Source organism: Dipodomys ordii, unplaced genomic scaffold (assembly GCF_000151885.1).
Source record: "Dipodomys ordii isolate 6190 unplaced genomic scaffold, Dord_2.0 Scaffold78, whole genome shotgun sequence".
Taxonomy (NCBI): domain Eukaryota; kingdom Metazoa; phylum Chordata; class Mammalia; order Rodentia; family Heteromyidae; genus Dipodomys; species Dipodomys ordii.
The window spans coordinates 1,566,872-1,592,223 of record NW_012267294.1 but is presented as its reverse complement, the minus strand read 5'-3'; the positions used below and the strand labels follow the sequence as shown (position 1 = coordinate 1,592,223).

At 50.8% G+C, this 25,352-nt stretch overlaps 4 protein-coding genes across 4 annotated transcripts; 2 read left to right on the top strand and 2 right to left on the bottom strand.

The window, feature by feature from the left end:
- Positions 1-1,601: 1,601 nt before the first annotated feature.
- Fam19a3 (family with sequence similarity 19 (chemokine (C-C motif)-like), member A3) lies at positions 1,602-22,097 on the bottom strand. The gene is made up of 7 exons (XM_013024718.1): positions 22,094-22,097; positions 18,542-18,551; positions 6,463-6,510; positions 4,623-4,738; positions 3,809-3,958; positions 2,942-3,066; positions 1,602-1,679 (listed from the first exon to the last, which is right to left on the bottom strand). The coding sequence occupies exons 4-7, from the start codon at positions 4,735-4,737 to the stop codon at positions 1,668-1,670; spliced, it is 402 nt and encodes a 133-aa protein (XP_012880172.1). The 5' UTR covers position 4,738; positions 6,463-6,510; positions 18,542-18,551; positions 22,094-22,097; the 3' UTR covers positions 1,602-1,667.
- On the top strand, positions 10,655-15,980 carry Ppm1j (protein phosphatase, Mg2+/Mn2+ dependent, 1J). Its single transcript, XM_013024715.1, has 10 exons — positions 10,655-11,011; positions 12,232-12,349; positions 12,817-13,104; positions 13,375-13,487; positions 13,961-14,045; positions 14,604-14,722; positions 14,911-14,974; positions 15,144-15,251; positions 15,396-15,547; positions 15,689-15,980. Exons 1-10 carry the CDS (start codon positions 10,674-10,676, stop codon positions 15,834-15,836), a joined length of 1,533 nt encoding a protein of 510 aa, XP_012880169.1. The 5' UTR covers positions 10,655-10,673; the 3' UTR covers positions 15,837-15,980.
- Positions 19,195-25,212, top strand: Rhoc (ras homolog family member C). The gene is made up of 5 exons (XM_013024716.1): positions 19,195-19,272; positions 22,457-22,614; positions 23,331-23,451; positions 23,692-23,822; positions 24,622-25,212. Exons 2-5 carry the CDS (start codon positions 22,459-22,461, stop codon positions 24,793-24,795), a joined length of 582 nt encoding a protein of 193 aa, XP_012880170.1. The 5' UTR covers positions 19,195-19,272; positions 22,457-22,458; the 3' UTR covers positions 24,796-25,212.
- LOC105991860 (formin-like protein 5) lies at positions 19,221-20,537 on the bottom strand. Its single transcript, XM_013024607.1, has 2 exons — positions 20,377-20,537; positions 19,221-19,626 (listed from the first exon to the last, which is right to left on the bottom strand). The coding sequence occupies exons 1-2, from the start codon at positions 20,535-20,537 to the stop codon at positions 19,221-19,223; spliced, it is 567 nt and encodes a 188-aa protein (XP_012880061.1).
- Positions 25,213-25,352: the final 140 nt, after the last annotated feature.

The following is a 25,352-nucleotide window of genomic DNA, read 5'->3' as shown; positions in this document are numbered from 1 at the left end:
TACTATCAGGCTCTTTACAGAAAAGCTTTGCCAATCCATTTGTCTCTCCTCTAACCTCCATTCTCCAGTGTTGACGGAGACAAAAGGAGCCTTTAACCCTCTCCTTGGCTACCCAACCCCATGAGTCATCTATGAGCAGTGATTTTATTCGTTGGAGTTTCAACATTTCTAGTTCAGTGAGAAACTGGACCACTGTTCACTCCATTAACAAAAACAAAAACCAGAAAGTTCAGCAGGGTGGGGTGAAGAAAGGAGATATCAGCCTTGGGTCTACTGCATGGGGAAGAAGGCACAAAGGGAAGGAGAGAGACTCGGCTCCACACCATCATCCGATGGGCTTCTCTGAAGGACAGAATTCAGCACCATCCAGGTCTCTAATGACCCCCTAATCCCTAAGGCCATGAAAATTCCTGTAAGACAGTGCATTGTCCCTATACCACCTGGAATACTAGCCTGACTTCTGGCCTTAATCCTTGCCAGAGGTCTAACCTACCACTCCCCCTGCTGAGCAGGGCCTCTGTAGGAAAGGGGTGCAGACCTACACACCCCAACTCTCCTTGATCTAATGCTTCTGAGTGTTACAACACAAAGGCTCCAGAAAAAAATGAGTCCTGGCAGGGTACTGGGATGACAGCTCAGAGACCATAACTGTAACTGGGCTGAGGGACCTCTGGGCTGTCATGGGGCTTATTTAGAATTTGGGTACTAAGGGAAGAGTAGAAATCAAGCATCTCCACATCCTTGAGGGGCATTCTGAACGAGTTCTAATCGAACTGTGATCTTGACCAAAGACCCATTTTGAGCATCTCTCAAGATAAATACTGCTCCTGACTAGTCAATACTTTGCAGGGTTTAATACCTGAAAAAAATAGAGGGAAGGCCCAAACTGAAATCCTAATATCCACATTAGACTAAGTGCCAGTCTTAAGAGATGTGGGAACTATGAGCTTTGGGGCAAATCACTCATTATTCTATGACTCTGTTTCCTCATGTTAAAAAAGCAAACAAAAACCTAAGGTGTTGGGGTCGGGAAGGTCCTATCTGTCACTCATTCAGTGAACAGCCCAAACTAGGCCATTCCTCTCGATGTTTGGCTGGAGAGCTGTGTAGTTTCATCTTTGCTTTCCTACTCCTAAGCCAATCCAATCTCTTCTAAATGAGATCCTACTGGCCTGGTTTACGGTTGGATCAGTGTTTCCTATAAGGTGTTAGCAGCTTGTTGGAGATTCAAGACTGCCTGGAGGGATAGGATGCAAGGAAGAAGACTATGACATCTAAGTCTTTGTGCCCTGTGGCCAGGGGTTGGCTGAAGAACTATGGGAGTTTCAGCCTCAAAACTTCACCATGTCCACAGCAGGTGGCTCAGAAGTCAGTGTACCATACATTTAAAGTCTAAGTTGTCTGTCATTCACTCTCCAACTTGATTGGATATTTCTCAAGGGCAGGAATGGTATCTTGACATTATTTGTCTCCAAGAGAACACAGATCCCCAGGTATATGGTTTCAAATCCATCCATTTCTTCACAGTACTGAAATACCCAGGAAAGACAGATGCTACATGTGGCATGGAGCCCATGTTCAGGTAAGTGAATCCCATGTTTGCTGGCTAAAAACTGGATATTGTTCTTCAGTCTAGGACTCCATCCAGCCATGATTCCCCACAAGAGCTATCGGGTGACCTAAGGAGCAAGTGATAGGGTAGATAAAGGTTAGAGAAGTCATTGGGGGTAATCCCAGCATGCAGAGACTCCCCCATGAAATGCAAGTCACTGAGAAGGTCATTCATCCTGGTTGTCTCTTCCTAAAGAAGCTCAAGTTGGGAAAGGGAGCCTGGGAGCCTATATAAACACAAACCAAAATGCTTCACAACTGGACTCACTACACAAATGGCAAACATAGCCATTCACTTTTCAGGCTACAAGCCCAGATCTATAACAGGATAACAAATGTTCTAACCTCTATGCTGGGCCTCACTCTCTTCTAGCCTTAAATACACTCCGAATGCCTGTTTCTCTTCCCTAAATACAGATCAGATAGTCTGCTTTATATCCAGTTGATTTTTTTTTTCTTGCTACAACTGCTTTTGTTCTGTGCTTTAGAAAAATCACTGCTTTCTTCAGAACCCTGGATCCTGCGCTTTTCTTCTCTGGTTTTGTTTGTTTGTGTTTGTTGTGGGGAAGAAAAGCTGTGCCATGGCTTGTCCTGGAGTGTCACTCCTCTGTATACATGGTAATAACAACATAATGCAACTAATTAACCATGACACGCATGGAATTGTTGAAGAGTTTGATAAAATTTTAATTACACCTTGTTTTGTGGGGCAGGTAGCAAACCATGAAAATATTCTTCTTGAGTGCTGTCACAGAAGACAGAGCAATTTGACTAGAGAAAGATAGGTCTAAACTTCAGGAAGCTGATCATCATGGATGAGAATCCATGGCAGAGGTAGCAACAGACAGAGCTGGCTACTGTAGTGGGATTCAGGCTGGAGAGAGACTTTCCTGAATTATCTAGGCAATTTCCCCAATTCTTGTTTTGGTTTGTTGAGTCACGGTCTCACTCTGTAGCCTCGCTAGCCTGTAACTCTCTGGGTCACTTAGGATTCTACTGCCTCAGATTCTGGAGTACTGAGATTACAGGCATGTACCACCAACACCTGCCTCCACTTTGTCTTTCTACACCTGGCAGTTTCTGAAGGCAAACACACAGAGAAAGAAACAAAAGCATATGTAACATCAAGAATTTTCCCAGAAAGACACACTGGAGTTTGGATGTCAAGCCCTCCCAGAGTCAGGACAGATCCAGAGGGATTTTCTTGGGATACATTGTCGTGGCTCACAAATCTCACCTAGTGACCCTGTCCTCCTGGACCCCCAAGGGCTTCAGAATCCCCTTTGCTGCCCCCCAAGTAAGAAAGAAGATGAAGTGTCCATCCCGATACCTTGGTGGTTTTGACTTTGTGTCCACTGCTACAACTCCATCCTGACAGGTCGGGGAGCACCTTACACTCCTCCCCAGGCAGGCAGGGCTCCATCTGACACCACCACCTCTGCAGGACAATGGAGGCTGGGGAGCAGGAGGCAGAAAACCAGTTCTAAGCTCTTTTCAAGCACGGCAGAGGTTCTGAGGGGTCCCAGAAAAAAGGCATACATTTGGCTTTGAGCCCTGAACTTCCATTCTCTTCCCCTTACTCTAGGGAGTCTGGAAAGACAGCCCTGTGCTCAAGCAGAGGCCTGAGCTTCATCACATGGATCTGCCTTGCGTCAAAGACAGCAAGGGGGGATGGAAGTGGGAGAAGCCACCTCGGAAGCAGCCACACCATTTACACAAAGGCATAATCTTCAGCATCCCTCCCCACACTGGTGTACAGCATGTAAGCAAGTGTGGGAGCTGTGTCCAGGAGTGTACAAGCTGCCGTGCATGAGCACAGTGAACAGGGGATGGATGGAGAGGTAAGAACAGGGGTCAGGATCCAGTGTCTTCATGAGAAGATAAAGGCCTGGCTGAGAAGAGGCAGCACATGGAAGAGGGCCCCCTTTGGAGGAGTACTGGAATGCGTATGTGTGCATGCGCCAGAGGGTGGATAGAGTGGCACAGAGGCCGTAACAAGAGCTTTCTGCATCCATGACACAGAGATGGCCACATCTGCCCTCCTGTCCCTCAGAGGGTGCCCCACCATTTGAGACTCTGATCATGAAAGCCCTGATGAGGATGAAATTGGATCCCCAACAGATGGCAAGGCCTGAACACAACCTCCTTATCTCTGCTCAGGGCCTCCCCACCCACCGGCCAGGCCCTGGTTACTCACCATCCACGCAGGAAGGTTTTGCCCGTGTAGTGCCAGCCACCTGGCCAGAAAGACAGGAGCATTTGACAGTCTGAGAGCGCTCCTCGATGCGGTTCTGGTTGCAGCAGCGGTGAGCAGCAATTACTTCACACGTGCCCTGCTTTTCGAGGACTGATGAGGCCAAGGCACACAAGATCAGGCCCCAAGACTTGCACCCCTCCCACCAAACCAGGTGGTCCTCAAGCACATCCTCCCTGCTTGGGAGAGAGGCACTATTTAAGAGATTCCCAGGGCTGAGGCTCAGTAATATCAGGTGGTGGAAAGGGGAGAGGGGACAGGAAGATTTCCAGGTAGAGGAGGTGAATGAAACCTTCCTCTTCCTCCCTAGCAAGGCCACACTCATCAATCGCCCTTTGTCAGAGCCTAGTCTATAGGCAGAAGAAAGTGGAGTCCTACACCAGCCCCCACCTTTAGGCTTTCTCAGGGTTAGAGCAAAGGGCCCCAGGGCTTACAATGCGTGAAAGGGATCATCCGCTTACACAGGCTTTAGCCATCCCAGAAGGAAAACCTCAGAATTAGGCCAGGAGGCTAGACTTAAGCCCTCATGCAAGGTCCTCTTTCTCTCTCTTGCTACAGAACACCTTCCCAACCTGGAAGGAGCCATCCCAGGCCTTCTCTGGCCAGGAGGAGAAGAGGACAGAGTGTCCTGGGTAATGATCAGAGGAGTCAGCCCCTGAAATCTGTGGGTTTTACTCTACCTCAGATCTGCCTGCTATGTGGAATGGGGTAGGGTGTCCCGGGAAGCTCTTCTCTGAGCCCCACACCTCCCTCAAACCTGTGGCAGGTGAAGGCTGCAGAGAAGCCGAGGCCAGGCGGGTCCACAGCCAGGCCACGCACAATGCCAGCAGCCAGCCACCCGGGCTCCAGTTCCATGGGAACCTCTCACTCATCCTGTAGAAAGAAGTGCATATCCTGCTTTGCTCAAGGCAGGTGGCTCCTCCGTGCCATGCCCTCCAGGAAACACAATGGTGGGCAAGATGCATACCTGGTGCCCAGCAACTTGCAGCCTGGAATGAAGTCAGCGTAGGACAAAGTACGTGCTACCAGAGGCCTGGGGGTAATGAGGGAGAGACTGTGGAGGAGATAACATTTCAGATGGGTCTTGGGGAGAAAGAACTAGAAGGATACGTGATGAACAGAACAATGCTGCTGACTCCCATTCTTTGAGCTCTTGACCCAGACACTTCGCATGCATGATCTTAAATCCTTCATAATCATCTCACAAAGCAGACTTGTTATGTGTATTTTACAGATGGGTGAAGCATCAGTAAAGGACTGGCTGGATGCAGTGTATAGGCTATACAAATGTAGTCCTTTCCACACAACTGTTAAAAAAATAAATAGGCATTAATGGCTCACACCTGTAATCCTAGCTACTAAGGAGGCTGAGTCTGAGAATCACAATTCGAAAACAAAACAGAAAGTCCATGAGACCCTTATTTCCAATTAACCACTAAAAAGCTGGAAGTGGAGGTGGCTCAAGTGGTAGAACATGAGCCTTGAGAGCACCCAGGACCTGAATTCAAACCCTAGTACCAGCACACACACACACACACACACACACACACACACACAAACTAGGGGTTGGGGAAAGTAACTGTATAGAATGTTATATAAAATGTTATGTATAGAATGTTATGTAAGCCGGGTGCCAGTGGCTCATGCCTGTAATCTTAGCTACTCAGGAGGCTGAGATCTGAGAATGCAGTTCAAAGCCAGCCCGGGCAAGGAAAGTCTGTGAGAGTCTTATCTCCAATTAACCACCAGAAAACCAGAAATGGCACTGTGGCTCAAGTGGTAGAGTGCTCACCTTGAGCTAAAGAGCTCAGGGGCAATGCCCAGGCCCAGAGTTCAAGACTCACAACCAACAACAACAACAACAACAAAGAATGTTATGTATAAAGGGGAGGGGCTATCTCTGTTGTTTAATGTGCACAAACTACCTCTGGAAAGGGTACACAAAGCCAACAATGTTTGCCACTAAGAAATGAAACTGGGTGGCTGGATTTGAGAGCAAGAGGTAGATTATTTTTCTCTCAATTTTTCATACTATTTGAGTTTCAAACCTTAGGAATGTAGTCGCAGTTCAATTCCATTTAAATAAAAGTTAAACTTAAAAATTAAATTTAAAGAGGATGAAACAAAAGCTAATAGGCCTAAGACCCCGCAGCAGTGGTAGCAGAGGCCAGAGACCAGCAGCTTCCCCAAGTCCTTTGCCCTTTGACTCTGTTCTTCTCCGTTACTTCTCTTCCATTCTCCATCAAACCAAATCAGGCCTCCCAAAACGAAATTAGAAACTAAGGAATCCCAGGAAAGAAGAAACACAGAGTAGCTGCCCAGTCACAGAGCCAGGGAGGAACAGGGGCCTTGATTGAGCTCAAGGGTTGGCTTGGGTCACTGCCTCAGCCTATGTCAGAGTGGAGGACTGAGTGGACTCTTAGAGGAGGGGGGGACTGCCAGCCTCCTGTGAGCATTGCTAATCATTCCCCCACCTCAAATGCCAACAGAGTCCCAGGAATACAAGGAGCCAAACCCCAAATGCTAGGATTCTTTAGATGCTGACTTGTTCTCTGCCTCTGCTCTTCCTCACTTCCCATCTTTGTTTCCCCACTTACCTTGTTGGAGATGTTTCAGCCTCTGTTTGTTCATCTGCTGGCCTCAGACTTGACAAGTGGAAAAGAGTTTTGAGGGATTGTAAGGAACAGAGAGAGTCCAGGCCTCCAGAGAGGGTGAAGGAAAGTTTGGGAGAGGAGAAGGGGGTGGGCTGGGCACGCCAGTAGAGTCAGTTCTGAAGCTATTCCCAGGATAAGGGCAGAGTCTTTCTGCCTGAAGCACATGAGGGGTTCTTACAGACTCAGGCAAGCCTGAGACAAGTGGCCAGGAATTTCTCTGCCCTAGGAGTAAAGCAGGGGTGGGTGAGGCCTAAGAATCAGTGGTGTCATCTCTCTGGTCTTGGGACAGACTTGAGGGTCAAAGATGGGTTTCTCAGCAGAATCCATCTGATCTCACTGGAAGAGGCCACTAGGGAGAATCTTCTTTATCATTCCTACCTCCCCCGCCCCTCCCCACCAAACCATTGCTTCAAGGACTCAAATAGATTTGGCTTAATTCTGCAGTCATTCCCGTCTCCTCCAGGAATAGAATGGGGGTGCCACAGTTTCTGAGCCTCGGAGGCTACAATACCCCAAGAGCCTCTTTATTCCCTTTTCTCTCTTGGTTCAACCTCCAACAGAGACAGAAGTAAAACTCACAGGCTAGGAGGCCCAGGAAAGACAAAGTATCCTGTGTCCAGCTCTCAGGCATAAAGGGGTAATGGCAGATGGAAGAAGTGATGCCAACACCCACAGGAAGGGTGTGCCCATGGGCAGACAACTCCCACCCATCACGATGGGCCTGTTTTCTGAGTAGCCTGCCTTCAGGAACTCTCATGCTGACCATTACAGATGTAAATTGATGTTCTCTTAGGAGATCCTATTTCTCTGAGCGGTCACAGGCTCCAATCCAATCCACCTGGGATAGAGAGGGGCATGGGAAGGCAGGATGTCTGGCATTCTGTTCACTCCCTTAAACGGAACTAGAAAAGATGCTTCTGGGATTTCATCAGCTTTCATTCTCTGTTTTAGTTTCCCAGCCCATTGGCCCCAAGCTCCAATGCAGACTGTGGGTGAGGCTGATGGATCAGCCTACAGACCAGCAAGAGAGTAAGGATGTGGACGAATGAAGTACCCGAGACTTCTCCCCACCTGTTCCCGCCCCCATTCAGCGCCCTGCAAATTCTGGGTCCCCACACCCAAGACCTACCTGCCCCTCATGATCCAACTTGCTGGCTTGAGGTCTTTTCTGCTTTTGCACAAAGGATTAAGACTCTGCAAAGCTCGCTCCAAGTTTACGTGCTGTCCTTCCTAAGAAGCGCTGTCCTAGTCTGTGACCGCGTTGCTGCGCGGCGGGCACCGCGGGGTGCTACCTAAGCTGGCATCCCTAGCCCGGTGTGATTGGTTCCGGACACCGGGGCGCTCTGGGCTCCGCTCCTGCAGGCGGGGACTGCGCAGCTCTGTCGGGGAGCGCATAGCCACTGTCTCCTAGCCTGGGGTCGCGAGGCTGCTCCGGCCCCCAGGGCTCTGCCAACTCCTTAAGCTAGGAGGAGGGGTGCTCAGCCTGCACGCAGCGGCCCCTGGCGGCACAGGACGGGAGAAGAGAAAAGAGCTCGAGTCCCATGCTGATGGACAGCTCACGGGTGCAGACCAGGACAGCTTGGAGCGAGTCTTTCCACACTGCCACCCTAGGATTAGATCCCTAGTTCTGCAGGCTCAGGGGAGGTGGAAGGGGAAAGGGCTGGGAGTGAGGAGTCGTCACCCAGACCTGCATGTGTTTCTGAGTTTTGAAGACTCTAGAAAGCCTCTGTTCAATTCAGTACTTGCAGGCTGCTATTTCAATTTACATCTACACTCATTAAATACAATTCAGTTCTTCTTCAAATACTACTTAAAGTGTTTATTGGCTTCAAGAAGCTTCTGGGACTTTATCAGGAAAACTGTAATATATTCAATTGTGTCATTCTTTACAGGGTTATATTTTGAATATGGATGTTATCTGACACAAGGGGGGGCAGAGATGTTTTGTTCATTTGTCTCTTCACAGGAAACAGGTGTTTCTCTGCTATGAGGGTTTTGGGAATAGTGTGTGTGTGTGTGTGTGTGTGTGTGTGTGTGTGTGTGTGTGTTGAGGGGGGCTAGGGGTTAGTGTTGAGCCTTGGGATGAAAGGCCTCTCTCAAATCTGTCCTGTCTCTCTCTGGCTCAGGCCATGTGCTCCCATATGAACAGATCACTCAATAAAGTATGTTAACTCTCAGCAGTGAAAGCACCCACAAATCTGTCTCCCTCCTCCCCCATCTCCTCTCACTTCAACTGCCTGGGGGAATGAGGCAAGGTGATGACCTCCTTGCCAGGTCTGAGAGTACAAGAGATATAATGACGCTCGGAAAGCTACATGGCTCAGGGAGAGGAGAGTCCAGGGGTTTGGGTATAGCTGGGGACTAGAACCCAAGAAAGTCTTGGGCTTTCTTGTTGGCTGATCTAGTGCTGGAGTCAGGGGTCTTCTAGTTCTGTGGCTCACTTTAACAGCCACACCTTGGTGTTGTAAAGAGCCGGGGATAGGAAGCTGGGTGACACTGAGATGCAGTAAGGAAACTGTCCCAGAAACACTGAATAATAAAAATAGCCACGGGTTATGTGCTTTTTATCCTTCAGTCTTTGGCTCCCTGCTGATGTGATGCCATTTATCAGAGCTGGCTTGATTTTCTCAAACAGAACACCCATCATAGCAGTGTGTTCTTTGTCCCCAGCTGCCTTTGCTGCTCTGTTTTTGTTTCTAATTTTTTTTTCTGTTTGTGACTTCATTTTTCTGGCTCTTTCTACCCAAAGCACAGGGATTAGTACAGCAACTATACAAATCTGAAGGACCATTGTAGGAGTTTACTTATGAGCTGCCAAGAAAGCCATCCCTTCTTGGGGCAGTTTAGCCTGGGGAGCAGAGTGGGATATGGTCAGGAAGCACCCAGTGGCTAGAATCTGAATTGAGTCACAACCATGCATCAGTTGCCAGTGGTCCCTAACAGCCTCCCTTGGTGTTAGAACAATAACTTGCCCTCATTTGAACTGTGTTGGGTGCCAGGTGTCTCTGAACTCCGGGTGACCAACTCCTTGACACTAAGTTTAAGGATAGAGCTTTTCATGTCTCAGCTGTGTACCACCCTCCTATAGTCTTCCAAGGAGTGGGCTTTTCCACTTTTGTCAAGTGTTTAGTTTGGCCTCTGTCTCCCCCTGGTGTCAGCCAGAGAACTTGCTCAACATCTGGAATCTACTCTCAATCTTCAAGTGGCTTGAGAGAGCATGAACCCTTCCGGCCATCCTCTCCTTCCTAACACTTCCTCTTCCGTCCAAAGAAATCACTTGGTTCTTAGGTCAGAACCTTGTTTGGGTATCAGGTGGCAGACAGAGCATGAATTTCCAAGTGGCTGTATGATTTCTTAGGGTAAGTCACATAAAATGACAGAGGCGTCCCGTCCAGCCTCATTCATACAATGGGTTAGTGTGCAGTGGAACGTATTTGTTGTGTAAGGCCTAGTGTGCAGTAAGTCCTCAATAAATCGTGATTTTGTTCTCTTTACCACAAAATAATAGACAAGGAAGTCTAACTATGAAGGAAAAGATTCTGGCAAAGAAAGCGGGGTGGGAGTGGCAACTACTCTCCCGGATGTGAAGATGGCCTTCAGAGAGAACGCGGCTTTCAAGAGCCTAGGAATTTACCCCAGCAGCCCGATCCAGAAAGATGGGCTGCGCCCAGAGTGGCATCCACTCATCCCTGGGTGAAGCACCAGCTCACGGACGTCGCTGATCTGGGCGACTTCAACCAGAGATGGAGTCACACCAGGTGCTTCACACCCAGGGGCCCTGAAGTGGCTGTTTTGTGCTGAGGTCATCGGCTCCTTGCACACCGGTCCCCCAAGGGAGGGACCACCCCCGTCACAATTGGAAAAGTCTACTGATGTCTCACTCAACCGGACTGCAATACTGTTTCCCTGCCTCCACCCACTTCCCACAACAGACCCCGATTATTCCTTTGAGAAACCAGGGTGCGACACAGGCGGGAGAGGGTGGGGCAGAGGCTCAGAACCAGCGGGGCGGTTCCCGGGGTGGCCCAGAGCCAGTGAAAGTTCCCCCACCCCCCACGGAGCTCCGCCCACTCGGAGCCCTAGGGGCGGGGCCTGGGCGGGGCGGGGCCACGCGGAGGGCGGGGGCCACGCGGAGGGCGGGGCAGGGAGGCAGCATGCTAAACCGAGTGCGCTCGGCCGTGGCGCACCTGGTGAGCTCCGGAGGCGCAGCGCCTCCGCGCCCCAAGTCCCCGGACTCGCCCAGTGCAACCTCCGAGTCGCAGGCAGCCGCTCCAGGAGCGCCCAAGAGCCCGCCTGCCAAGCCCGGGACCGCGAGCGGCAGCGGCAGCGGGGCGCCAGCGAAGACCCCGGAGGCTCGCGCGAGTTTCTCCAGACCGACCTTTCTGCAGCTGAGTCCGCGGGGGCTGCGACGCGCCGACGACCACGCGGGCCGGGTGGTGCAGAGCCCCCCGGACACAGGTCGCCGCCTGCCTTGGAGCACGGGCTACGCCGAGTGAGCGCCCCCCTCCCTGGGGCATCCCGAGCAGCACGGGACTCGCACCCCTCGCCAGCTCGGCATCTGGGGTGCTGGGATGTGTCCCCGGCGCGGCGGTCTGGGCCAGGACCTTCCCGGGGGATCGCACCCGCTTCCATCCCTCTCCAGTCGGGGCAGCCGGAATCACCTTCGTCAGGACCTTGCAGCTCGTGGATCATCGTGGCTGCATCAGGACCGGGTTCCCTCCCACACACGGGAGGGCGGCGGGGGCCGGGGGAGGGGGGCGCCGCTTGGGATCAGTTAGCCAGTTCTTAGTTGCAAGCCGGCAATTTCAAGGCTAGGGGAGGAAAGGTTCCAGAAGAAGCTAGGTTCCTTCTTATAGGGAAATGGTGGTTGAAAAGAATCGCTAACCGGCTTCCTGGGTGCAGCGTCCCAGTTCCCTGTCCCTCTTACCGGTCCCCTCCCCCTCCACACCCAGAAATAGCCCGCGACATCAGGAGGCCGCTGGCTTCCCGGGACGGGGGATGGGGTGGGGGTGGGGGACGCCACCCTGAGACTTGCACTGGTGGGACAAGAAAGTAGACGCTGGTTGGTCGGCTGGTCTCTTGCTCCCAGGCTAAGTGTATTTGTAATACACCTGCTGGGAAAGCCAAGCCCGCCCCCCCCCGCCCCCTGAGGTCTGGGAGGGAGTTGGCTTTAGCCTTTCAGCTGGAGGAGTCTTGTGGTTGCATGGCTCTTGCCCAGTCCAGGTGTGGTCACACGTCTAGTCTATTTCAATCCCTCTTTCCCCCTCCTAGGGAGCCCTTCCCCATTGCCAGTGGGGCAGAACTTTGGTTGGCTGCAGGGTTTTAGAGAGATGGTGCAGCATGGTGAGGACAAAAGGACGGATCGAAATTAGGAGGGGATGGAGGGTCTTGGTGAGAAAGAAGGACAACTTTCTGCTTCTATATGGCCTCTCCCCCAGCAGCACCACTCCGGAAGCCACCTTTGCCAAGGATGGGGGAACTAGGCCCACAGGTGCTGCCACCACCCTTTCTAGGAGGTGGAAGGGCCTGTCACCCAGACTGAATTCCTTGCTGGCCCTCCCTTCTCTTCCCTCTGGCCTCCATCCCAGGCAGCTGTGACCTTTCTAAGCTTAGCCAGCAGGCCAGAAAAGGATGTGTGTGTCTACTAAAGTAGGGGGTTATTCTGGGATCTGGTCTGGTGTCCAACCTAATGTGGTCACTCTGGCCTGGCAGGGTCATCAATGCTGGCAAGAGCCGGCACAATGAGGACCAGGCTTGCTGTGAAGTGGTGTACGTGGACAGCCGGAGGAGGAGTGTTACAGGGGCCCCTAGAGAGGCTAGCCAAAGTCAGGTAAGCCTTGGCCCTCTTTTCTAGGCATCTAGGCATCTAGTTTTAAACTTGAGACACGTAGAAGAGCTGCCACATAATTCACTAGGCTTCCCGTACGGCAAAGCCTCACATGGCTTTGCTTTGTGAAATTCCACCATGTTTGTATAAATGTTTCCTTTTCCTCTTAAAATACAGATGCTTTGGGCTGGGGCTGAGAATCAAGTGGTAGAGTATCTGCCTAGTAAGCATGAGCCCAGAGTTCAAACCCTAATCCCACCAAGAAAAAAAATGCAGGTGTTTATGTATTTGTGGATGACTTAATCACAGACAGGGACTCTTTGTCCTCTTTCTTGTATTATTTATGTAGACCCTGCATGAATAAGTGAATAAATCTAACTTGCCCTTTATCACAAGCTGTTTGCCTCACTGATGTTTATATGGATGGTAGTTTTATTCTCTCTCCCTCTCTCAATTTTTTTTTCTACCAGGGATTCTGCTTCTACTACTGGGGCTTGTTTGATGGGCATGCTGGAGGTGGAGCTGCAGAAATGGCCTCCCGGCTCCTGCATCGTCACATCCAGGAACAGCTAAAGGATCTGGTAGACATACTTCAGGACCCCTTGCCACCTCCTCTCTGCCTCCCATCCACCCCAGGGTCTCCAAGTTACTCCAATACCTCTCACTTGGTTAGCCCTCAGTCCTGCTGGTCTTCACAGAAGGAAGTGACCCACGAGAGCCTGGTAATAGGAGCCATTGAGAATGCCTTCCAGCTCATGGTAAGTGGGTAGGCCTAGGCTAAGGGCTCGCTAGGCAGACACTCAGGTTCACTCTAGGTTCAAGGAGTGGTACTGAGAATGTGTAACATCTTTGAGAGCCTATGTGAAGCTTGGTTCTAAGAGAAGGGATACTTCCCCCGTCCCGTGTACTGCTCCTTTCCCTGTATGGGCTGTTTGAGCCAGATGATATCTGCAGGTGGGTGTGGGGAAGGTAATCATGTGCCTGCAAGTTCTTCTTCCACTCTCCTTTGACCCTTCCTCACTTGGCAGGATGAACAGATGGCCCAGGAGCGTCGTGGCTACCAAGTGGATGGGGGCTGCTGTGCACTTGTTGTGGTGTATCTGCTAGGCAAGGTGTATGTGGCCAATGCAGGTGATAGCAGGTATGAAGAGAACTTTGAAAGTGGTTATAAGGGGCCACAACTTCTCAGATGATAGAATAGAGAGAGTGAGGTGGTGGAGGCTGAAAAGAAAAGATCAAAGAGGAGAGAAGAGGAAGATGGGGTCCAGGTGAGGAATCCTAAAGGTCATTATTAGCAGGGTTTGATCTTTCTGAAACTTTCCACAAAGAGGGCTGAGGAGAGTTTTGTTTGTTTGTTTTGGTGCCAGTACTGGAGCTTGAGCTCAGGGCCTGGACACTGTCCCTGAGCTTCTTCTGTTCAAAACTAGTACTGTGCCACTTAAGCCACAGCTCCACCTCTAGCCTTTTTGGTGGTTTATTGGAGATAAGTCTCACAGACTTTTCTGCCAGGGCTATCTGTGAACCATAATCTTCAATCTCAGCCTCCTGAAAAGCTAGGATTATAGGAGTGAGCCACTAGTGCCTGGCTAGGAGAACTTTTCTGTCTCTGTTCAGAGCCATCATTGTCCGGAATGGTGAAGTCATTCCTATGTCCAGGGAGTTTACCCCGGAGACCGAGCGACAGCGGCTTCAGCTACTTGTAAGTAGGACAAACTCCTTATGCCCATTCTTTGAGGCTTTACCTCTTCACTGTGTTCCTAAGAACTCTCATAGCCCTGACACCCATATCAAAGCTTTCTGGGGACAGGGCAGCTGTGTGGACTGTGGAGAGCAGGGCTGAGCTGGTGGGATAATGTAGTAGGAAGGAGCCTGGGCTGGCCCAATGTCCATACTGTGACTCCAGCTGAGAAAGAGAGTACAGTCAGAAGTGGGATAAAGGAACAGCAAAGGTCCTTGACTCAGTAGGGTTTTGTTCTTCAACACATTAACTCTGCCTGGGATCACATCCTGGTTTCTATGTTTTGCTGATAGTGGGAACTTTTGACAATTACATTAACCTCTGTATAACCTCTGTATATCATGGGTTGGTGTGAGGTGTGAGTGAGTTAACATATGTTAACAGTCAAACAGTGTGTGGCATGTGGTAAACTTTATATAAAGATCTCCTATAATTAACATCATTTGTATGTTGTACCAGGGTGTCATGAATGTAATATGCCATCCTTGTGCTCTGACTGGCCCTTCTCAACCTCTTCAGGGCTTCCTGAAACCAGAGCTGCTGGGCAGTGAATTCACCCACCTCGAGTTCCCCCGCAGAGTTCAGCCCAAGGAGCTGGGCCAGAGGATGCTTTACAGGGACCAGAACATGACTGGCTGGTAACACTTCCCTCAGAGCTGGGGCTGTTCCCATGACAACACAACCAGTCCCTCACCAGCAGCTAGGTGGAAGCTGATGCCTGGGGGCTGGGGGGGGAGGATGCGGTCCTTCCAAGGAGGGGTGTGCAACCACTAGTAAAGAGGAGTTTGGCTGCACAGTGATGCTTCCTCTGTTCCCCCTTCCCCAGGGCCTACAAAAAGATCGAACTGGAGGATCTCAGATTTCCTCTGGTGTGTGGGGAAGGCAAAAAGGTAAACTCCATAGTAGAGGTGGGAGGAGGGTGGAAGAGGGCAGTGGGCCCGCTTTCATTTGTCTAAGAAGGTGTAGGCTCTACCCCAGGGTAGAGGATGGGAGGGATCTATGGTTTTCGGAGAGTCTGTGAAAGGCCGAACTAGCAGCACCCCTCCTCATTTCCCTCAGGCCCGGGTGATGGCCACCATAGGGGTGACCCGGGGCTTGGGAGACCACAACCTTAAGGTCTGCAGTTCCACCCTGCCCATCAAGCCCTTCCTCTCCTGCTTTCCTGAGGTGAGCACTCCATCTTTACTCAGGCGGGGGGGGGGGGGCAGGGAGAAGGGAAGGTCCTCCAGCTGGCTCACACCCAAGGTCTCTTAATCTGAACTGCAAATCCCAAACCCCACAGCTCAGTTCTTGCTACTCCTTTCCCATCAGGTACAAGTATATGACCTGACACAGTACGAGCACTGTCCAGATGATGTGCTAGTCCTGGGAACTGATGGTTTGTGGGATGTCACCAATGATTCTGAGGTAGCCACCACTGTGGACAGGGTGCTGTCGGCCTATGAGCCCAATGACCCCAGCAGGTAGGGGCTGCATGGCCTAGTGATGAGGGGATGGCAAATGGTGACAGAAGGGCAAAGGGAAGTAAGGCCTACTTGTGGGCCTTTGTATCTGGCTTCTCATATACATGTTAGAACATGAGTGTGCACATGTGCTCCTGGCAGGTATACAGCTCTGGCCCAAGCTCTGGTCTTGGGGGCCCGGGGCACCCCCCGGGATCGTGGCTGGCGTCTCCCAAACAACAAGCTGGGTTCCGGGGATGACATCTCAGTCTTCGTTATCCCCCTGGGAGGGCCAGGCAATTACTCCTGAGGGGCTCACAACCCCATTGTCCCTACTACCATCCTAGCCTCTTCATACCCACCCCTCTCCCAGTCCAAATTCTGAAGTTGTCTCCTTAACTCTTCCTTAGTGGTCATTTACAGCTATTGGCAAATAAACCAGATGGATAAAAGTTTTGTGTGTGTGTGTGTGTGTGTACGTGTGTGTGTGTCTTTATTTTCTCTGACTAAACACTGAAAAGTATGGAAAAAACTCTTTGGAGTGATAGAAAGAATATTAATAGTCCTATGTTTCTCTAGGTCTGTCTTCTGTTATGCCCTCTTCCCACTTCCTGCATTTGCTGGGAGTACTTGCATCAATCTCTGTGACTTCATCCATCTGCCTTCTTGTTTCCAGCTGAACCTTTTATAGATTCATATATCCCAGTTATCTCCCACACATCTAGACAGGAGACAGCCTCAACGTGCCTCAACATACCTCAAACTGAACTTGTCATTTCCTCCCATAAATATGGTCCTTCTCCTTCATCCTCTCAGTGGGCACCAACTTGGCTGCTCAAGTTAGAAATATTGGACTTGGTTACTATCAGGAAGTGATGTTTCAATAAATCGCCTGCATATATGACAGTATATACCAGATTGCCTAGGTGTGTACTAGGTGGTTCCACTTGTATAAATATGCTATATGGTATGCTGGTCACACAATGAAATCACCAATGAATTTTTCACAATACCCTCACCATTGAGGAATGTATGACTGTACTGTTGTATATATAGATATATAGCTACTGGAGTCTGAACTCTTAGCCTCATTCTTGCTAGGCACCCTACCACTTGATCCATGCCCTTAGCCCTTTTTAAAATTTAGTTTAGTTTTTGGGTAGGATCTCACATGTCTCCCCCTGCCTCCCCATACACACACAGGTTGTCCTAGGTTTCAATCCTTCTGGACCTCCCACATGTCTTGCTTTTTTTGCCTGGGCTGGGCTTAAACCATGATCCCCTCAATCTCCACCTCTGGAACAGCTGGAATTATAGGCATGAACGATGCCTGACCTTGATTATATATTTAAAAAATGGTATTTGCCCACATATCATCACTTCCATTGTCACCTTAGTTTTTTTTTATTAAATAAGCTTCTTAACTTTAATGGCTCTTTATTATAACTAGAACAGAATTTATATTCAGTCCCTGAGACTGTTCTATAAGACTGTCACATAAGACCTTCATTATCTAGCTATCTATTATAGCCTTCTCTAGTTTCATGAAGATCCTCACCACCATCATCACAGCTCTTCTGGAATTCCCAGAGCTCTGTGGGCCTGTAGTGGCTCCAACTTTATTTAAAACCTACACATTCCTTTTTCTTGAATACTTCACCTGTCCAGGACTGGGCATTCCACAGCCCATGCATGCCCTTCATGGCAATTACCTCCTGGATTATAACAGCTTATCAAAGAGCTACAGAAGTAGAAGTTAAAAGAGCAGAGACTCCAGAGTCCAGCTGTTTAGATTCTGGTGCCAGACTTGACATTGGCTCTGTAAGTCCTTTGAGACTCCCTTTTGCAGTATCAAGCAGATCACAGTGCTGCTTTCTAAGGTTGCTATCAGTTAAGTTGTGAGTATGTAGAGCAAGGTCCATGTAATAATTTAATAAATGTTAGCTATCTTGGAACTGTCTTTATTTTTTTAATATTTGAATTTTTTCCTCTTTTAATTTTACTTCTTTGCTTTTTTTTTTAATTTTTAGTTTATGTGGCACTAAGAATCAGACCCAGGGCTTCATGTATGCTAGGCAAGCACTCTACCACTAAGCCACATTCCCAGCCCCTGTCTTTATTCTTTAGGCTGTAAATGGTTTGAAGGCAGAAATTCACCTTGGCACCTAATGTTCAGTTCACAATAAAAGTTCATTGAGCATATTAAGAGGCCTGTTAGAGCACTGGTGGTTCAAGCCCATAATCCTAGCTACTCAGAAGCCTGAGATCTTACTATGGAGGTTTGGAGCCAACTCAGGCACACAAATCAATGACATTCTTAGCACCAACTAACTAACAAAAAAAACTGGAAGCAAGAAGTGGCATAGCTCACGTGGTAGAGTACTAGCTAAGCAAGAACATTAAGCACAGAGTCAAGCATCAGTACACACACACACACACATACACACACACACACACACACAGAGGTCTGGTGAGCAAATTGCTCTGTGCCCCAATTTCCTTTTTTTAAAAAAAATAGATGTATAGTATCAGGTTTTTAAGATCTATATGTCTTCTAATATGCATTCATTAAATATGTGCCCCATACTGGCTAGACAGTGATAGGCAAGACACAGGCTCAACTGTCAATTCTTGCTGCCACTGATTGCAAACATTTGCAGAGCCACTTTTGTTAGTTTCCTACCTTCTTCCCTCTCTCCCTACCTCCCTCTCTTCTTTTCTTCCTTCCTCTCTCCCTTCCTCTTTCTTTTTTGACACCGGGTCTCACAATAAAACCCAGGATGATCTTGAATTTACTCTTTAGTCTAGGCTGCCTATATGAACTGGAAACCCACCTACCTCAGCCTCCCTGTGTTGGAATTACAATGCTGCCAATGCTGGTGGCCATACAGGTGATGTGAACCCAACCCATGCCAGGCAATCACTCCACTACTAGGCTACATCTCAACTACTTTCCCAGTTCAGCTATGAAGCATATTAAGCACAAGCTAATAAAATGTTGGCAGACTTCCTCGCCTCCCTCCACCTCCTCAGGGTAGGTGAATACCCTGTGCAACGCGCCAGTCGGTGGAGCAATAGTAATGGCAGGGTAATAGATCCGGAGTGGGGAGAGTTCCCAGCGGGGAGCCGGAAGCCTTTCCACAGGGGGCTCTGAAGACTACGTAGGAGCTGGATTCAGAAGGACAGGACTCGGGAGACAGAACAGAATGGTGGTCGGGACGTGTAGATCCTGAGGCCTTCAAAGGCTGGGACTGCCTCCGGCCATCCCGGCCCGGCCTGGGCTCCGCGCGCGCGGCGGCGGCGCGTCCCCTGCGCGCTCGCCCCATCCCCATCTCCCGAGGCCCGAGTGGGGCTGTTCGGCCGCCGGAGGGCAGCCTCGCCCTTCCTGACCCCTCTCCCGGAGCCTCTCAACTTTCCCGACGCCGGTCCGCCCCGAGGGGCTGGAAGGCAGGGCCCAGGGTAAATCCTCGGGGTATGGGGTGGGGCCCTCCGGCTTCCCCCACGCCCCCAATCGCCGCCCCTTCCTTCTCCGCCGGGGCATCTCTCCGTGCCACCCCGGGGCAGCGCCCGCCGCGGCCGGGGGCAGAGGCAGAGGCAGGGGCGGGCCGAGCTCAGGGCCGCCCCCCCTCGACCCTCCCCCTGCCGGGCCCGCCCCTGCCCGCGAGGGCGGGGCGCCCCCTCCAGCCCGCCCCGGTCAGTCGCAGCCTCCGGCGCCGGCCGCGCAGCTGGAGCCGGCCGAGCAGAAGGTACTAGGGTGGGGGCGGGGTGGCGGGGCGTCCCCGGTGCTCCTTCCCCGGGGTGCGCTGTTCCCAGGGAATGGAGCTCGGGGCGCGGCCGGGGAGAGGGGTTGCGCCCCCTCCCCAAGCGGAAGCACGGAACCCCGGTAACTGCCGGGCAGGGGTTCGACCTCCCCGCTCCCTCCTGGCCTCCCGCGCTCCCGCTCCGGCGGGGCGGCCCGACGTGGGGCCGGGGCCGGCTGGGGTGGGAGCTCCCCCAGGCCGGGAGGGTGGTGGAAGCGGGAATGGGGCGGGTGTGGCCCGTGCGGACTGACAGCCGAGGGGGTCTGTCGCTGCCTCGGATGCTGGGGTGGGGGGGGACAGCTGAGGTAAGGGATAGGGATGACCGAGGGGGATCCTCTGTGTGTGTGTGTGTGTGTGTGTAAAATTCTTGCCCTTCCTTCACACTCCCAAACCAAGCTAAAAGACTATCCTGCATCGGGGGAATCCGAGGCCCTGAGCTTCCCACACTTGTGGCTTTAAAGGGGAGGAAGAGCGATCTCCAAAGGACCGATTCCTTCCCCAGACTTCCGAGAAGCAAGCAGGCAGGGTACAGGGCCCCCTGGGTTATCTGGAGAATGGTTGAGGAGAGAGCTAGAGGATCCACAGTATCTTGTCTCAGGGAAGTTTCCAGACATTCCAGGCCCCTCTCCAGACTCCACTCCAGGCCCAATGTGAGATTTAGTTGCCCCTTTTAGGGTCAATGGAGCAGATCCATGGGGGTTGCCTCTCACAGGGAGCTGTTGTCTTGCCATCTTGGCCTTGCGCCTACTGGCCTGGCCTAGGTTGCCAGCTCCTGTCTTTTGGCCTAACCAAGAAAGTCTTCTAACTGGGCTGGGCTATCAGGCCACTCAATGAGTGTCACTGACCCAAGTTCTGGCCTCTACTTCTACCCATCTGATGCCAGCTGCCTTCCTGGGGTCCCGCAGTGCACACTTATGCTTAAGTGACCATAATTGTGTATTCAGCACAGTGATTGACTTGTAGCAGCACTGTCCACTCGTGGTTGGAACTATTGCCAGCCTATCTGTACAGTTGGGGTTGGAAGAAATCCTACAAATGGACCACAGTTACCGGGTAGACTTCCAAAGGACCCCTCTTTGGAGAGAGCCTGCTGGCAGCGGCAGGCTGGATGCCTTCTTGACTGCCTTCTGGGGTTCCATCAGAGAGTCTCTTTGTGGTGGGGGAGAGCGTGCCAGTGTACTCTCAACTCCTATAAATTCTCTGTGATTCATGTCCTCTTCCCCACTTGCAGTTTTTTGAATGTGTGTGTGTGGAGATGAGGGCGGGGCCACCCCAGATCCTGGTTGAGGAGAATCAGCCTGGGGCTGGAGAGTTATGCTTCCTAAAGGGCGGGTGGTGAGTTCATGAGGTAGTAGTGGTGGTGGTGGTATGCCTGAGTAAAGCAGTTCAGCTCAGCCTGACAGGATGTGGGACTGAGAGAAAAAAAGCCAGGTTTGGAGCTGAGATCAGATTACCTTCCCCAGTTTAACTGCTCCCTGTCTGGGTGGTGCTGGGACTGGCCTCATTTGTCTCTTTTGAGGCTCCTCCCAGCCCAGACTCCAGCCCCTTCCCCTTTCCCAACAGCTCAACAGCCCTCCCTCTTCCTCCTGGACTGTAGGCTTTGGAGCTTCAGCCCTTCCCTAGGCAAGGAGGAAGTGAGGGAAGCAAGCTGTGAAGGTGATGAACTGCAGGTGTGAGGAACTAACTGCTTGTCCCTGTGTGTTGTGGAGAGGGACACAGGCCTACTCAAGGAAGCTGATTCCCTCCCCTGAGTCACAGGGAGGGGTGGGCAGAGCCTAAGAGCGAGCTGGGCCGGGGAAGGAAGGGGCTGCGGCAGAGTGGGTGGAGGTGATTTCTCAAGTGGATTCTCAGTCGCTGCTGTGGTGGATGTGACTCCCTACAGTGTGGTCATTGTCCCCTGCTGAGAGCTGAGTGACCTAGTGTTGGTGCCAGGCCGGGGAGGAAGGGGAGGGGGGTGCAGACTGCCCGAATGCAAGAGCTGTGGGCACTGCCAGGACTGAGCCTGCTTTGTGTGACTGGAGGCTTTGGGGAGAGGGTGGGGTAAGTCCAGGGAAGACGGCTGGCTGTTGCCACTGTCTTCTGTTTGGATTTCACTGCTTCTGCTCGCCTTTCCACCTGTGAAGTGACATGGAAAGATGGCACAGACTACAGCCACACAGCCCCACTTTGAGTGTTGTCTCTGGAGATTAGGTGCCAGACTCTTGAATCTCATGACTAACCTTCACTGAGTCTTAATTTCCAAGTGTGTCACAGTAGGCAGTATACCATCACCTGGCAGGTACCTGGGGACTGAAGAGCTTTTCATCCAAATGCCCAACATAGTGTGGGACACCTAAGGACGCTACAAATACGTCTGGCCTTACCCATCCACTACCTATATCTGGTTCTGCTGGTCTTTAGTCTTGAAGAGGAATTCCTGTGATGAGGCAGGCATGGCTACTGCACAGGACAGTCTGTACTAGATTGCATCGTAGTGATTAGTAACCTTTAAATGTATCAGAATCCTGAAATTCTTTTAACAACTGAAGAAGTCTCACATAAAAACTCCCCTATGCAAAGCAGATAAAAGCTGACTCTTTTTGGAGCCTAGGTGTCTAGGCTCCCCCAGCTGAATGAATGAATGAAACACATTTTCTAGCTCTAAAGTATTGGGCTTGTTCTGCATCCCATTTCTCTATTCTAACCCAAAGGGGGAGACATGTCCCTCACCAGAGACCAGGAATTCCAAGGTCTTCTGCTTACAGGATTGGTTTTGGGAAGACTGTACCTGGGCAAGTCCACTTTTCTCCCTTCCTTTCTTGAAGGCTGGGGAAGGAAGAGCGTGGAGGGGTAGAGGGTGGCCTAGAAGTGATCTTTGCCTGACACCATTGGTTCATAGCTGTAAAACTTAGCTACTCTGGAGTCTGAGAGCCGAAGCTTGAGATCCCAAGCCAGCTGGTGAAGGAAAGTCCATGAGACTCATCTGCAGTTAACCAGCAAGAAGCTGGACGTTGAACTGTAGGTCAAGTGGTAAGAGTACCAGCCTTGAGCAAAAACGTTAAGGATGAGTTTAAGCCCCTGTTCTGACAATTAAAAAAAAAAAAGTGATTTTCCCCCCTCCCAAATCCCCTATGCTTGTCTGTCACCCTAGCTATGGCTGCAATTCGGAAGAAGCTGGTGATTGTAGGAGATGGTGCTTGTGGAAAGACCTGCCTCCTCATCGTCTTCAGTAAAGACCAGTTCCCAGAGGTCTACGTCCCTACTGTCTTTGAGAACTACATCGCTGACATTGAGGTGGACGGCAAGCAGGTGAGGGCTAAGAACCTCTTTCTACACTATCTTGGCACCTTGCCATGTATGGGCCTAGTCTGTCCTGCCTTACCGCCCACACTAATCTGCTTCATTCTGCTTCCTGGAACCAGTTCAAAGTTGGGGAAGATAAACTGTAACCTTAGATAATCTGGATGCATGCTCTGGTTCTACCACATACTGGCTGTTTAAGCTGGACCAAAGTTTTTTGACTCAAGATTTACACACACACACTGCAAAATGGAGATGATAGCAAGAGCTCCCCCCAGAGTTGATGGAAAGGTGAAATCGAATAGTGCTCACATGGCCACCAAACCTGTTTGTGGGAGAGGGGCAGCCGGGTAATGGCAGTACTGGAGCCTTAAATCTTTCTTGGCTGTTTTACCCAAGGATATTATTGCTCTACCACTTAAGTCACATCTCCACTTCTGGCTTTTTGCTGGTTAACTGGAGGAAGGAGTCTCAAGGACTTTTTTGCCAGGATGGCTTTCAACAGTGATCTTTAATCTCAGCCTCCTGGGTAATTAGGATTACAGACATGAGCTACCAGCACCCAGCTTCAAACTAGATTATTTTAGAGCTAGTTTGTTGTGTGGACAGTACTCAATAGATGTTCAATGAATTTAAAGGCCAATGGTTTTAAGAGAGGCCCTCTGGGTGGCAAAGGGTTGGGACCCTACTCACTGGCCAGCTACTCACTGGCCCTTGTATGTCAGGTGGAGTTGGCTCTGTGGGACACAGCAGGACAAGAAGATTACGATCGCCTTCGGCCTCTCTCCTACCCAGATACTGACGTCATCCTCATGTGCTTCTCTATTGACAGCCCTGACAGCCTGGGTGAGCTTCAGCGGGATTGAGACCCCTGGAATCAGCCATCTTCAGAGGCTGTTTGGGGTGGGGGTGGACTCTTCCTGTGGCAGCGGTGGCCATGGGGAAAACTTGGGGAAGATGGGGTATGGGAGGGGTTTTGAGCAGTAAAAGGAATTGCCATGTTGAATAGTCTGATACTGCCATGGATAGACCAGGGGCCTTTTGCTAAGCGGAGATACTGACACCATTTGGGACATGTCTGTGCAGAAAACATTCCTGAGAAGTGGACTCCGGAAGTGAAACACTTCTGCCCCAATGTTCCCATCATCCTGGTGGGGAATAAGAAGGACCTGAGACAAGATGAGCATACCAGGAGAGAGCTGGCCAAGATGAAGCAGGTGCATGGACCACCCTTGGGGCAGAAGGGACCCTCTTATGGGTAGCAGGCTGGTACCAAAGGCAGCCTTCTTAGTTGAGTCCGCAGTGTTTAGAGTTGACTTTGGTCATCTACTCCTTGTCTACGCCATGGCAAGAACCTGAAGAGCCCTTGGTATCTGATTAAATACCAAGAAAAGTGACTTGTCCAAGGTCACGTGGCTCCTTCATTTTTTCTAGTTTAGTCTGTTTTCCAAACTGAGCCTATTAAGACAGACCTTGTCCTCAGAGATAGCTGTCCATCCCTTGGAGTATACAAGCTGTGTCAGTGGCACACCTGGAGACAGAAGGCACTCTAAGAAGGTCCATAGAGAGTGAGGGAGAAAGAGCCAGAAGCCATTTGGGGATGTGCTAAGTGGCTGTCCAGCCAGAGGACTACTTTATCAGAGGAAGCTGCCAAGATGAAGAAGTTGGACCGTACTGGGAAGATAATTATGACAGTATTTTAAACTGGGGATGGATGTCACGTGTTAGGAAAAAATATGGCAGCTGCAGTATGAATCAAGTCAAGGAGCTTGGTTAGGGAGTGGCCACTTGTTTGGTAGGGTGTAGGAGCTGGATGGAAAGAGAGGGAATAGATTGGGAGGATTTAGAATGTAGTCTTAGGTCCCTGGCCTGAAAACCCTGGGCTGGCCAGGGCTTGGGTGCTTTGTGGGGTTGGATCAAAGTTCTCCAGTCAAGTTCTACTTATTAATGGTATCCTAGGGAGAAGCAAGCCTAGCACTAGCTCCCTTTAACCTCTCTTATCTTCTGTCTTCTCAGGAGCCTGTTCGGTCTGAGGAAGGCCGGGATATGGCAAACAGGATCAGTGCCTTTGGCTACCTTGAGTGTTCTGCCAAGACCAAGGAAGGGGTACGGGAGGTATTCGAGATGGCCACAAGGGCTGGCCTTCAGGTTCGCAAGAATAAGCGCCGGAGGGGCTGTCCCATTCTTTGAGACACCTCTGAAGGCCTCCCAACCCTTCTTTACACAGGAGTAACCAATTACTCACCCACCCAGACTCCACCTTTGTAGAACTCTGCACTAAAGGCTTCCTTTGCAATTTGCATCTGCCCATGACTGCATCAGATTTCCCCAGCTCCAAATGGTGATGGTGGGTTCTCCTCTTCCCCTTCCCTGTCTTCTGGGAACTTCCTGGCCCGTGTCCTACCCTTCCTGAGCAGGATCTGTGGTCCTGTTACCTTGGTCCAGGGGTGAGGCTCCTGTTCCCTGTGGCCTTCCCCAAAGGACAGTCACACCAGCACTTTATACACTTCTGATGTCTAGGGTGGTGAATTGGGGTTTCTGCTTTGGGCATGGCCTTGTCTCTTGACTGTACTTGGTAGAGGCATGAATAAAGGCTGCAGGTTCTAATGTGTGTGGCATCTTTCTGTCTTTCCTGGTCCCTAATTTTGCTGCAAGCCTAGAGTCTCGTCTTCATTCATTTCCAAGTTGCTGGCCAGGCTGGCCCCATTCGGAAAGGCAAAGGCGGGACTGAGGCAGGGTGGAGTCTA

What these genes read in the sequence shown, in the direction of transcription:
- LOC105991860 (XM_013024607.1), bottom strand. Translation starts at nt 20,537, where the DNA reads ATGAATCACAGAGAATTTATAGGAGTTGAGAGTACACTGGCACGCTCT. An exon ending in GTCCTTTGGAAGTCTACCCG is followed by an intron (nt 19,627 to 20,376) that starts GTAACTGTGGTC and finishes CCCTTACCTCAG; the next exon opens with CTGTCCCCCCCCACCCCAGC.
- Ppm1j (XM_013024715.1), top strand. Translation starts at nt 10,674, where the DNA reads ATGCTAAACCGAGTGCGCTCGGCCGTGGCGCACCTGGTGAGCTCCGGA. An exon ending in GACAGCGGCTTCAGCTACTT is followed by an intron (nt 14,046 to 14,603) that starts GTAAGTAGGACA and finishes CAACCTCTTCAG; the next exon opens with GGCTTCCTGAAACCAGAGCT. An exon ending in TGTGTGGGGAAGGCAAAAAG is followed by an intron (nt 14,975 to 15,143) that starts GTAAACTCCATA and finishes CATTTCCCTCAG; the next exon opens with GCCCGGGTGATGGCCACCAT.
- Rhoc (XM_013024716.1), top strand. Translation starts at nt 22,459, where the DNA reads ATGGCTGCAATTCGGAAGAAGCTGGTGATTGTAGGAGATGGTGCTTGT. An exon ending in TTGAGGTGGACGGCAAGCAG is followed by an intron (nt 22,615 to 23,330) that starts GTGAGGGCTAAG and finishes CTTGTATGTCAG; the next exon opens with GTGGAGTTGGCTCTGTGGGA. An exon ending in AGCTGGCCAAGATGAAGCAG is followed by an intron (nt 23,823 to 24,621) that starts GTGCATGGACCA and finishes CTGTCTTCTCAG; the next exon opens with GAGCCTGTTCGGTCTGAGGA.
- Fam19a3 (XM_013024718.1), bottom strand. Translation starts at nt 4,737, where the DNA reads ATGAGTGAGAGGTTCCCATGGAACTGGAGCCCGGGTGGCTGGCTGCTG. An exon ending in GCAGCCTTCACCTGCCACAG is followed by an intron (nt 3,959 to 4,622) that starts GTTTGAGGGAGG and finishes TGGCCTCATCAG; the next exon opens with TCCTCGAAAAGCAGGGCACG. An exon ending in AAAACCTTCCTGCGTGGATG is followed by an intron (nt 3,067 to 3,808) that starts GTGAGTAACCAG and finishes CCTGCTCCCCAG; the next exon opens with CCTCCATTGTCCTGCAGAGG.